Here is a 13,594-nt window from a genome sequence, read left to right on the forward strand (position 1 = left end):
AAAAAAATGTATCAAATATACCAAGATTATTAAATATTGGTTAAAAACCGTGCATAACCAAAATAATGTACTGGTTAAGTCTATATATAACAGCGTTACACGCAACCGGAAACTTCTCATACCATAAATTGGGCTAAACTAGTGAAGAACATATTATGCACTCATGGTATTGGTTATGTTTGGCTTGAACAAGGAGTTGGAGATATTGATGTATTTGATCATTATTCCAATTAAGGGTACGAGATATATTTATACAAGACTGGCATAAAGTACAAGTATTAAGAAGGTTTCGGGTATCTTCTCATAGATTAAATATAGAAGCAGGAATATGGCATCGCCCGATTCCAATACCTCCGGAAATGCGTTATTTTTGTACTCAAATTGAAAAAGAATATCATTTTTATGGATTGTCCCTTATACTAACAAATCCTTTCATTTTTTTTTTGTATAGGAAATATTATGTTAGATCTAATATGTTAAGATTAATAGATCTTATGTTATCAGAGAAATGTACCTTTACAAAGCATGAATTAAGAAATTAAATACTGATTAACTAAGAGACATGTTATTATCCTTCGCTTACTTTATGGTAATACTGTTTTTCATGCTTTAATGTTCTGTCATAAATACTTTGATGAACTATTTCATTTATCAGTTTATCAATTGTAAATGTTGGCTGAAATCGTACGAAAGTAGTATTATTTTTCCTACTGAGTATAACCCTAGTATGTATTGATTTTGTTTAGCCTATCAATAATAACGGATTGGCAGCAGGTCATATGATAGCACTTTTTTTGTGACCAGCTGGGATGTGGAACCCAGTCTGTCTCTGAGGCTAAGGTTATTTCTTATCAAATCAATTAATCACAGCTAGGTATTCAATTAATTTGCAACAGTAATGTTTGTAGAATTGAAGTAATATGTTTATTGTACCCGTACATACAATGTTGTCTAATAATCGGCCTACTGTACTATTATGTATAGCCATTCCTCAACCGAATTACATCAAATAATTTATATAAAAAAACATGGAGGGTCAAGTCAAGGTATTGTAATTGGCGTTGGCTTGAGATTCATAAGGTTTTTTTTTTACAGATCTTTGGATCCAGCATCTGTTCCCTTTGATATCTTGCAAATCAATAAAGATTTTCAAACTCAGGCTATTTCCAATACCTTGTCAAATAATTCAGTATCTGACAATAATTTGTATTTTACAACGCTGCAACTTGCAAGTGATTACATGGTTATACTAGTCTATTATCTTATTATTAGTTAGAATCACGTCAACGGATAAATATAATGTGTTTGATGATAACGAATAAACTTAAATTGTACATTATCAATAACATTAGCTCATTATTGTTTAAAAAATAAAGTTGGTACACACATATTGTATTTTCTTGCGAGCAATATTTTGTCAAGATTTGTTCACAGGTACATGTACTTGGGGTAAGAAATTATATATTGTAAATATATACTATATATCCTCGTATCATTAGGCTACATAGTATATATATACAATATATAATTTCTTACCCCAAGTTACCAAGTATCTGTGGATTTGTTAATTATCATGCAAACCACAACGACTTGATATCATGTGTTCCCTCCACCTCCCCCTCCAAAACGTCACCAGTCCAAAACCTGATCTAAGACTCAGTTGATGGTGATCACGACGATTCCATCAATAAAAAAAAACTTCCAAAGATTTCAATTTTTGAATCACTTATTTTAGGGGATTATGATGCGCTCATTTCGATCAGTAGTACCCAATAATCTGGAATGCCCTACTTCAGAACAACAACCACGTGCGCACTTACACAATCTAAAACACTCCTGGACAGCTGGTAGGGGCCTAAATGTCAATGCAACGTACACATGCAGACAAAACAAATACAAAGCACAGAGTACAATTACTCCGTATTTATCACAGGTTTTTTTAGCTACATGTATTTCATGATATTTACAGTATTAAGTGTGTTTTCATTTATAATGTAATTGTGAATGTCTTTTATGTGTCGGTTTCAATCGCTAATATTATTTTGTTTTACCCTGTACCGACGTTTTCATTTGATTTAATTTTGATCCGGGGATCTAAATTTAAAGAGTACATTTTTTAAAGACACCTAAGCCATTGAAATGAATCTAATCGAATGCACCTGATTTTACCGGAAGTTATCTAAAAATCGTCTGATAACATTTTGTATTATTTTAATATGATATTTTACTTAATGCAGATGATTAAAAAATGCATGTCCATTAAACGAAAAATAATCTATCTTGATAGAAAAGTTCTAGAGAGTTTCTTGAATTTAACTGAAGTGAAACAATGCGTAAATTCTTATGTGGGCTATCGGGTTTGTCATCACTTGGATGAAGCAAAGATGATGAAGGGTAGCGATCGAATCGATGCAGTTTTTGTTCAGGTTTCTTTCATTTCGCTATTTTTATTTTGTTTTATGATTTGTTTTGAATACTTTTGTCATTAGTGTGTTTACTGTATTAGCTGTGTATTGAGATACTTCGGCTGCTGATGCTGAATGTAATTTTCTCAAACGTCCCGGCTCCGGCCGTTTTCTTTCATCTTTAATTTCATTCACAGGTGCCCGGGTTCTAATACCTAGACACTGTGTAGAAACAATAACAACATATCCTCTACTACTATATTAATGATATAGTAGGAAATGATGTATGAGTAGTAATTATATAGCAATAGAACGTGTGGTATCATGTTTTCATATCGTGATCTGGAGGCACCTGAGATTTTATTCTGACTGAAGCAAAAATCAGTTCTTTCATTTTAGTTAAAATAAACACTTGTCCTTATTTCCTCACTATGCTGTTTTATTCACATGTATTTTGTTACTTTTTTTTTTTTTTTTTTTGCTAATTTACTTACAAATGTACATGTATGTTCATGGGTGTAACATTATCGTTGAACATTGTGTTTTAAAATCTTGAATCTTGAATATACCAGATACCAAATATATGTGTAACCAGAGACATATATACAGATCTGTATATATGTCTCTGGTGTAACAAGAGAGAACAAATGCAACGACCAGACTAGGACTCAAACCTGGGACCTCCAAACTCTAGACGGTAGCTGAGATAACATACATAGGAGTGGAAAAATGCACGGCCAGCCCGGGGTTCGAACCTGGGACCTCCGAACACTAGCCGGATGCTCTACCGATTGAGCTACCTGGTCGCCGATGATCGACCCGGTCCAGTTCCGCTACAGTAGCTCTGGACAACGGACGGACAATTTCTGACAGATGGTCGTCATCAGAGCTACGATTCCCTTCCATTGACGATAGTGTTGCAAAGCAATGAACCTCGAAAATGCTACAAATAGCAGATGTCATGTAACTTTGGAGTAATATTAAGGATAATTAGATATTTCTAATGCAATTTCAGCAATGTATTAGCCTTATGCCGTCACATCTGGAAATCTTTAATTTGCACATTCCAATATTATACTACTTGGAGTTGTCTCCGCATAATCTGCCATGATACTTCTCGAAGAACTCTCGGAGGATGCTAATCCGAATATGGTATGCGAACCATATATGGATGAAGCTAATACGATGAAAAAAATATTATCAGAGATATTCAACCAGTTTTTGTAAGGGTTGTGAAGAAAGTGCATCTTCCTTTGTGTAATTTTTCAATTTCAGAATGTTTGACCTTGCTCACCGAGGTATATAACTCCGAATCTGTTTATCTGTTGAAATCTCGTGGGAAATCTCATTAGTATCAATTTATTTTGATTTCCTTATAAGGAAATTGACTTTTACACTTGTATCAAATTAAAGATGGCGGTATGTTTGAACTGATATCTACGTGTGTCTTGCTCGTTTTTGATTTTACCATTTATTATGAAAGAAATGACATAATGTGCAGGTTTGTGGATTGAATATTGATAATAGATACCAGAATCATCAATTTACATGTGTTTTTTATCTGAGAAAATTATCATCATAGCTATAATAACTGCCCAATGTGAATCACATTGGGGCTTGCTACACTGTTGGCAATGGGAGGGACTTCATACCCTGCCAGAGAGCAGTGTAGGCAGGGTATGAATATTCGTTCTATCTTAGACAGGAGCTCTTACCATTTGAGCTACAAGGCCATCAGAGCTCATCCCAGTCCAGTTCATATGTACAGTACTGTATATGTAGTCCTCTGAATATGCTGTATATGGTTAATTTAGAGGGTATATAAGCTAGGTTATCTTGTTTTTACTAGCTCAGACTTTTGGGAATTTCCATTTAGGTTAAGATGTTACATCTTCACTTAGAAGGGTCACTATTGTGGTGTTCAACATACTACTGAAGAAGGTTGCTGACAGAAAACCAAATCCAATTTGGATACCACACCCATGGGATGCTCTCTCTGAGAAAATACTGAATGGATATATATATATAGTACACCAGCTATATCTCACCAGTGGGTGATACAGGCCACATGCACTCTTAGTCTCTTACATCGTTTACATGTAAAGCCTATGCTAGCAAATATAAAGGAGGTGTAAAACAAGTAAATCAAACCAAACCAGAGCTGGTTCACTGTAGTTCAAGTCTGAAATTACAATGCTCCTTCCAATTACAGATTTGGTGCCGTGACCAGGATACAGTTGTGATTGTCTTTGATTTGGTGCCGATTTTGTTTAAGAAGTAAAAGATCACCTTATATGATTAGATCAGGCAGGTGGGACTTTCCCTTCAGCCTAGCTATAGTTGAGTGTAGACGCAATATTCAGTTAATGTTTTGACAAAATACTCACCTGATGTTAGCTTATTGTGCAGAGATCATCGGGTAACAGGAGAAAGTGCTAAACTTGCGTTGATCAGTCCTTTCAAAATGGGGCTATCTAGATGACATTCCGGTTGCGTCACAAATATAGATGACCTCATAACTATGTTACCGATTCCCGCACTTATTAATCCGCTGAGGGCTTGAATTATTTAACTGCGTATACCCTAATTTATTCGCAGTCAGAGTTTACTAAGTTAAAGAAGGGAGATAATTTTTTGTAAATATATATATACATGTATATAGTAATTGAAATTTCTAAGTATATTAAACATAGATTTTGTGAAGAATTTTAACTGGTAGATGTTTCTTTTTCTCAGATTCTGAAGGTCAAGACGATGAAAATGTGACAGGTTTAAATGACGTTCTCATGACCACACATATGGCGGAGTACGGGTGGGGACTCTCCGAGGAGCTCGTGAGAAAGGCCCGCACTGAGCTTAACGAGGAACCAGAGAAGTTTGCTGAGTTCATCACAGCAGTAACTGATCAAATGGTCACAAGGCCAGATATTAGTAGGTGTAGACTTGACTTAAGAGAGGGGGAGGGAGGTGGGCTTATTTGCTGTATTTGCAGATATATTATTGTTAAGTGTATTTTCAATATGTATATAAGCATTGTACTGATAATTAAAATTTCAGAAACTGAATTCAATAATTAAACTTGATAAATTAGATTTAGATTTAGGACATATTGTTTAATATCTATTTATGTGATAAAAAAAAATGTTTTTTTTACATTGATTACAAGGAAAGAAAACTTGATCTGTTAGTAATGAAGAATAAGTTATGTCCACAAATTTATGATATACATTAATCTATATCTTCTTTCATTTAGCTTTCCTGAGAACAGATGAATCATTTGTCACTAGATTCCTTCGAGCTCGAAAATACGACACATTTGAGGCATTCAAACTGTTCGCCCGTTACTTTGAATTTCGCCAAGACAACACAAATCTTTTTAAGAAGTTTCAAGCTTCAGAACCGGGAATTAAGGATGCCTTGTATGATGGGCTCCCAGGAGTCTTACCAAACCTTGACCACTTTGGACGTAAAATTATCGTTCTGTACTCGGCAAATTGGGACAATAATAGATATGGTCTTGCATCAATATATCGGGCAATATTACTGACACTGGAAAAGTTGATTGATGATGATGAGGCACAGATTAATGGATTTGTTGTCATTGTCGACTGGAGTCAGTTCACATTCAAACAGTCAACGTGGCTCAGTCCAAAAGTTCTCAAGTTGATGATTGAAGGGCTACAGGTAATTTCCTGAATATAATATTTAGTGTAAAAGGTTACGATCACCATTTATTCTTTGTGGTTGGCAATATAAGCGTCAGTAAGTATCAAATTGTTCTGATTAATATTAAAATATCCATTGATGCATAAACAATTATTCAGAATCATTCTGTTAGGTATACCTTGATTTCTCATGTGTTTTGTTGAATATGTTTTTTATGTTTTGACAATAAAAACACAAAATACTGGAGTGTACTCTGAATAAACTGTAAAGCTCCATAACAGAAGAATTATTTTGAAGTTAATCTTTTTAATTTAATTTACTTTACACAATCCCTTTTGGAAATCTGACTTTTATTGATATTAAAACTCTTTTCTCTTAGAAATTATTATGCCACTGTGTAAGCAGCATTACAAACAGCAACAACATTTTTGTGTTGCCTGCAAAAGTAAGTGACATAAAAGTATAACTATGTTAGTGTTGGCTTTGGCAGTATCCACACAGAGGTTTCCGTGCGATAACTCAAGTTCCTTTTGGCCGACCAAACTCAAACTTAATGCAGATCTTCTTTACCTAAAATGCTTGCTTGGGATAGCTTTTCAGATCCAAAAGTCCATGATCAAGGTCACTTAGTACTAAAAATTAAAAAATTGTGTCAGTATGATAACTCAATTTCCCTTCGGCTAATCAAACTCAAACTTCATGCAGATCTTTCTAAGAAAAGTGCTTGCTTGGCATTGCTTTTCAGGTCAGAAGGTCAAGGTCACTAATACTTAAAATAGAAAACTCAAGATCTCTTCTCATAATTAAACTCAAACTTCCTGCAGATCTTCCTTACCAAGCTTCGAACTAGCAACCTGTCGCTATCAAGGCAAACACCCTACCATTAGGCTAAAGGGAAATTAACGATAGTCTGACCTAGTAAGGTGACCTTTACTCTCCATTTTTAGACTTCCTTGGGATTGCTTTTCAGGTGTAAAGGTCAAATGTCAAGGTCACTGTTACTAAAAACAGAAAATTGTGCCTTGGCGGCCATCAAACTCAATTTTCATGCAGGTTTTCCATGCAAAATGCATGTTTTTTTTTTAATTGGTCAAAGGTCAAGGTCACTTACTATAAATAGAAAATCTGTTTCTGTGCAATAACTCCTGTAATCGCTTAACTTTCTGTGCAGGCGACACATCCACTTCTGCAGAATTCTTGAGTATGTTAGTTTGGCTGATAACATACACTTTTAAAGCCAATTAAAGTGCTTGTTACAAGCAAGGTTAAATTATTCGGAAATATTTCCATTTATCAACCACTTTTTCGCATTGAGCATCAGATCAATGGAACTGAAATGAAGATTTGAAGTGTGTGGTCTGACCTCTGTTTGTTATGGTTTGTGTTTCTCAGGAAGCTGAGGACACATAACTGTGCTGTTGTGGTTGTGCCCTTGCCCAAGACACTCTACCCAATTGCTTGCGATAATGTGACAGCCTCTTGTACATGTATGTTGTTTAGTGAAGTAGCTACCAGCTACTACTAGTACAAGTGCACCCCACTCCATCTCAAAATGACTCGGAAGTGTTCAGGAGGCAGTTAACCTAGCAATCAAACAAAAATATATTTGAAGTTCTAGCATTGATCATTATTCATTGGAATTCATATCTTGCAGTGTTTCTGCAATATTAACATTTGGTAACTTTATAGGACTGTTTTCCGGCACGGTTTGGAGCCATTCACTTTGTTAATCAGCCTTGGTACATTGAAGCTGTCTTCAAGATGCTGAAACCTTTCCTCAAGGAGAAAAGCAAAGACAAGGTTGGTTGCTACTGAAAATAATTGTGATAATAATTGTAATCTCTTAAATTGTAGACAATCTTTTGACTAGAAAATGCTCTGAAACATTTTGATTTAATTTACTTACCATTGCTTGTATGCTAAAGCCCCAAACCAAGACAAAACAAAAACTCATGCAAGGATGATGAAAATCCATAGAATTTATAATTTCTCAATATGCAACACGTGTAGCAATTTCATTCTCAACATTTTTTGTCCATTGCCCTACCATTTGACTTTGTAAGAAAGTGGCCTAGCATGATATACAATGTAGTATAAAATTTACAATAACCAGCAATTTCATCTTTAAAATGACATTGATAAATCTAAAGCAAGATTAGGTAGTATATATCCCAATGAGATATATACTGTCTCGCTAAAACAATACCACTGTTTTCAACTCTTTTGTCTTTGAAGGATCATATTGAGTTTAAACAAACAAATTGAAATGCAAATTGCTATAAATGGAACTTGAAAAATTGGAAACGGTTATCTTTGTCAGGTTGATAAACATCTCGATGACCTCCACAAAGGATAATTATTGTACATCATTGTGATTACAGATTCATATGCATGGCATAAACTTGGGCACACTACACGTTCATATCCACAAAGAGGTCCTGCCTGCAGAACTTGGCGGCACACTACCCCCCTACAACAATCTTCTCTGGGCCAAAGAGTTGATCGGAGATGAAAGTTTTAGCTTTGGTGATAAACAGATCTACTGGCCAGGCCATTGTTCAAAGTAAGTTGATATGGCCTTACCTTGGTAATTACCTGTATGATAGTCCTGGTATTATTTCTATTGTATTATTGGTTTGTTCAGATAATTACTTTAAATGAAACCAAGTTTTCTTCCCGTCCGTTTGTCTTTCCATCTGTCTGCATGTCTGTCAGCTCAGCTTTCCACACGTTTCTCGGCAATACTTCAAGGTCAGTTAGGTAAAGTTGGTATGTAACATCAATATGAGTAGCTACAGATCAAGTTTGAGTTGCAGGTTTTTTTTGGGTCAAGGTCAAGGTCACTGTTACTATTTTTGGGATGGGTGGGTAAGGTACATGTATTGCTTAAGCATAATATCCAGCATGCTTGTTTTTAGGTTTTGTGTTGGAATTGTTCAGAAAGTTGCTTAAAATGTCATTATTTTGCAGATCTCGAGCTGTAAGATCAGAATCGTTTCCAATTGACCACTTCTCTAGCCATGCTGACCATGGGTCAGGGGATGATACCGGCACACACTTGGACGAAGAGTTCTTCCTTATAGAATGACCAACAACTTGTAAGGCCAAATCATTTATATATTAAGTGTTTTCCTGCAATCTCCACCCCCCATCTGATATATTCAAACAAATAGCCATTTGATATTCAAAATACTGCAGAGTAGCTAATTTTTTGCATATATACTTGAAGATTGATGGAATCACATAAAAAGATCGCAAAATATAAAAAAGAAAAACACCTGGAGCTACCACGATTCAAATGCAGACTACGTGTGATTTTGTATATCTGTATCAAAAAGTAAATATATATTGATGAAACGCTCATTTAAGCAGCTATTTGAAAGATTATATGATTCTTTTCAGAATTTTTAGTCAAATTATGAAGTAAAAGGCATGATTTTTAATTTTGAAACAATTAATGATTGAATATTATATAAAAGAGATATAATTAAAAATACATGTTTGCTAATTGATTGGGTACATTGAGATGAGATTAACAAAAAATGAAAATTAGAACAAGAAAATTTGATTGAAAATATGAATTAGAACCAGGTTTTTAAGTTAAAAAATGCATAAAAATGCACCCTCAAATAATTACTACGTATTTGCTAGGTGAAGACTTAATTTTCTGGACTATTTTCTCCTTAATAATGCATTGTTCTTGCCAGTTGAAGGACTGTTTTGGTCAAAAGTTGAAAGTTATTAGGAAAAAGAAGTACCTTGATGGAAGTAGCAAGTTATATAATATTTGATGTCAAAGGTTAAAATAAAAATTTTGACAATTGCTGAGAAATTCCCGATAAATTCTGAACAGTCTAATTAGTAAAAACAGATCTTAAATAACATTTCAAATCACTGCTACCATTTTACAATTTTCTTTTCTGCTAAAGTCTTCATATATTTTGTTGTAGAGTAAGGTGCTAAAGTAAGTTTATTTGGAAAGTTAGCATAACTTGTGATTTTGTCATAGTAATACCGGTAATTATAAAATTAATAAAACATACAATGTCAATGTATATACTGTAAACTTACATATTTTAGTGGTAATATTATTTTAGAGCTTTTCACGCAGAGGGAATTGATGATTGCACTAATTATACCTTCTTTACATTGTTTTCTATGGCAAGCATTTTTGCTTGTGCTAATTCATCATTGTGCTTATCTGTTTAAATTCGGTGATGCACTATAATTTGAGTACGCTAAAATAGATACGTTTATAGAACTTGCCTTAATTTAACTTAATCTTAAGCCATGGACTTTATTGAAATGTTCCCATATCAAAGTGCTTCCCTGGGAAATGATAATGATGATTCCCTTTCTTCAAAAGAAAGAGACATGTCTCGCTTATTTATATTACTTTTTTTCTGCTGACCCACATTAAAAGGACATCAAAATGTTTGTAAACAATGTGATTGTGTGTTGTTTAGGATGTTTAACTGATAATGAAATAAGAACTAACAGTTCCACTGCAGACAAGGTTGATTGTTATAAATGGACACAGAGAAACAGCTGTCTGGTGATTACCTCCATCTCAAACTGTAGTGCATAGGTCTGAAATGCAATATACCCAGGGTACACTGTAGTATTTATTTATTTGTTTGTAAGTACAGTTTTTAGGTCACCTGAGACAAAGTCTCAAGTGACCTATTCTAATCCCCTTTTGTCCGTCGTCGTCCGTCGTCCGTCGTCCGTCGTGCGTCCGTAAACAATTTACATTTTCGACTTCTTCTCCAAAACCCACAAACCAAATTCTATGAAATTTGGCAGGAAGCTTCTATGGCTAAAGGTCAACCAAAATTGTAAATTATATGGTCCCCACCCCCACGGGGCCTGAGGGGCGGGGCCAAAAAGGGTCAAATTGACTAAAACTTCAAAAATCTTCTTCTCTACTCTCAGATATGCTGGAATCAAACACTCTTCATAGATGTAAGGGTCTTAAGGTGTTTTACCATAATTGTAAATTTCATGACCCAGGGGTTTCACGTTTGCCCCTGGGGAGGGGCTAAACTTTACAATAGTTTATATAGGGAAATCACATTTTTGACTTTAATTTGTTTTATTTCTATTGGAATTCATTCTAATTTTGCAAACATTGTCAGCATGGGATGACAGTTTGATGGCATGCACATGTTGGCCCTGACTGACCCCCAGGGGCTGATGGGCGGGGCTAAAAAGGGCCAAATTGACTGAAATTTCACAAATCTTCTTCTCTACTCTCAGATATGATAGAATCAAATACACTTCATAGATGGCTGGGTTTGAAAGTTCTTTACCAAAATTGTGAATTTCATGACCCTGGGGTCTCAAGTTTGCCCCTGGGGCGGGGCTAAACATTACTATAGTTTATATAGGGAAATAACATTTTTGACTTTAATTTGTTTTGTTTCTATTGGAATTCATTCTAATTTTGTAAACATTGTCAGCATGGGATGACAGTTTGATGGCATGCACCTGTTGGCCCTGACTGACCCCCAGGGGCTGATGGGCGGGGCTAAAAAGGGCCAAATTGACTGAAATTTCACAAATCTTCTTCTCTACTCTCAGATATGATAGAATCAAATACACTTCATAGATGGCTGGGTTTGAAGGTTCTTTACCAAAATTGTGAATTTCATGACCCTGGGGTCTCAAGTTTGCCCCTGGGGCGGGGCTAAACTTTACTATAGTTTATATAGGGAAATAACATTTTTGACTTTTATTGGTTTTGGAATTCATTCTAATTTTGTAAACATTGTCAGCGTGGGATGACAGTTTGATGGCATGCACATGTTGGCCCTGACTGACCCCCCCGGGGCTGATGGACGGGGCTAAAAAGGTTCAAATTGACTGAAATTTCAAAAATCTTCTTCTCAAGACTGAAATAAGGTGGAATCAAATACTCTTTATAGTTTGAAGGGTCTTATGGTGCTTTATTGAAATTTTAAATTTCATGACCCTGGGGTCACAAGTTTGCCCCTGGGGAGGGGGTAAATTTTACTATAGTTTATATAGGGAAATCACATTTTTGACTGATTTGTTTTGATTTCTATTGGAATTCATTCTGGTTAACATTTTCAGCATGGAATGAAAGTTTGATAATATGCATTATGTTGGCCCTGACTGACCCCTAGGGGCTGATTGGGGGGGGGGGGGGGGGGGGGCAAAAAGGGTCAATTAAATAAACTGAAATATTTCAAATCTCAGGTGACCGTTAAGGCCCATGGGCCTCTTGTTCTCTGTACATTTATCTGCAATAAATATAACTTGGCTTATGACCAAGCACAGGGTTATTGCTTGATAATACACAATACAAGTACAAATTGCCATATAGCTGAAGTGAAATGTATGATAAGTTCTTAAGATACTATACAAGTTTATGGATATACTATATGTCCTATTGTATAGAACCATGTTTTAATTTGTATTAAATTGACATCAGTATTGAAAGCTTGGAAAAGTTCTCAATTGTTGAAACTGGAGTAATAAAATTAAAAAAAAAATACTATTGCTGAATACAATGTATTTATTTATCTTACTGTGCCACACTGACATTTTAATATATATGAAAATACACATCTAGAAGAAGCTTGCAGTGGTGTCAAAATAAGGATATGATCAAGTTTTCAACATTTGTGTGCATCAGTAGGTGAAACTATATATTTAAAAAAAAAAAAAAATTTATATATATATTTTTTTTTCTTTTTAATCTATATTTCAATCAGATATTTGCACTTTTTATGTTCCTGACCAGGTCTCAATTGAATTTCTAGTAAATGATATAGGAGCTTTTCTTATACATATTATATTTCTTTTATCATCCTGTTCCACTACAACACTTTACGTGTATGTTTTAATTATCCTTGATACTGTTTGTGAGACAATAGATATTGCATCATGGTATATTTCCTGCTAACTGCTGCAGATTTGAAATCCTGAGGTTGTTTATATATGTAATTTTATATATTTGGCAAAAATCTCAATTTAACAGGACCAATTCTTTAAAAAAAATGTTAGTGGAATGCTGTCAACACTGAAATGAGATTATCACTTGAATATGTACGTTTGATGTTAATAAACTACAGCAAATAAGATGTTACCCAGAATATTACCCATGATGCAATATTGTCAACATCTTCACTGTAGTTTATTATAGAGAAGTAAGAGATCTCATTTTTATCATAATAAATTAATTAGATTATTTTAATAAGACTAGTGATGTGCATTTTCTTAGCAATTGTGTAAACTCTGTATTAGAATATGGGACATTGGTTGGGAGTTTGTGCCAAGTATTTGTTAACATAATTTACAGATCTACACTTTTGTATTTATTCAATATTTTTTATTAATTTATTTTGAATAATTGCACAACAAAAGAAAACAAAAATTCATTTCGTGCAACCACTGCAATAAGTAAATATATGTTCAATGCCATAAAAATAAACCATCAGAAAATATAACTATATAAAATATTACTTTGTTCACATATAAGCTAAGGCCATCTTTAA

General features: G+C 34.4%; 1 protein-coding gene across 1 annotated transcript; it reads left to right on the forward strand.

The window, feature by feature from the left end:
* Positions 1-2,368: 2,368 nt before the first annotated feature.
* On the forward strand, positions 2,369-10,719 carry LOC117316079 (clavesin-2-like). Its single transcript, XM_033870566.1, has 6 exons — positions 2,369-2,426; positions 5,142-5,336; positions 5,659-6,089; positions 7,761-7,871; positions 8,453-8,634; positions 9,042-10,719. The coding sequence occupies exons 2-6, from the start codon at positions 5,192-5,194 to the stop codon at positions 9,157-9,159; spliced, it is 987 nt and encodes a 328-aa protein (XP_033726457.1). The 5' UTR covers positions 2,369-2,426; positions 5,142-5,191; the 3' UTR covers positions 9,160-10,719.
* The last annotated feature ends 2,875 nt before the right edge of the window (positions 10,720-13,594 follow it).

Source organism: Pecten maximus, chromosome 18 (assembly GCF_902652985.1).
Source record: "Pecten maximus chromosome 18, xPecMax1.1, whole genome shotgun sequence".
Lineage (NCBI taxonomy): Eukaryota > Metazoa > Mollusca > Bivalvia > Pectinida > Pectinidae > Pecten > Pecten maximus.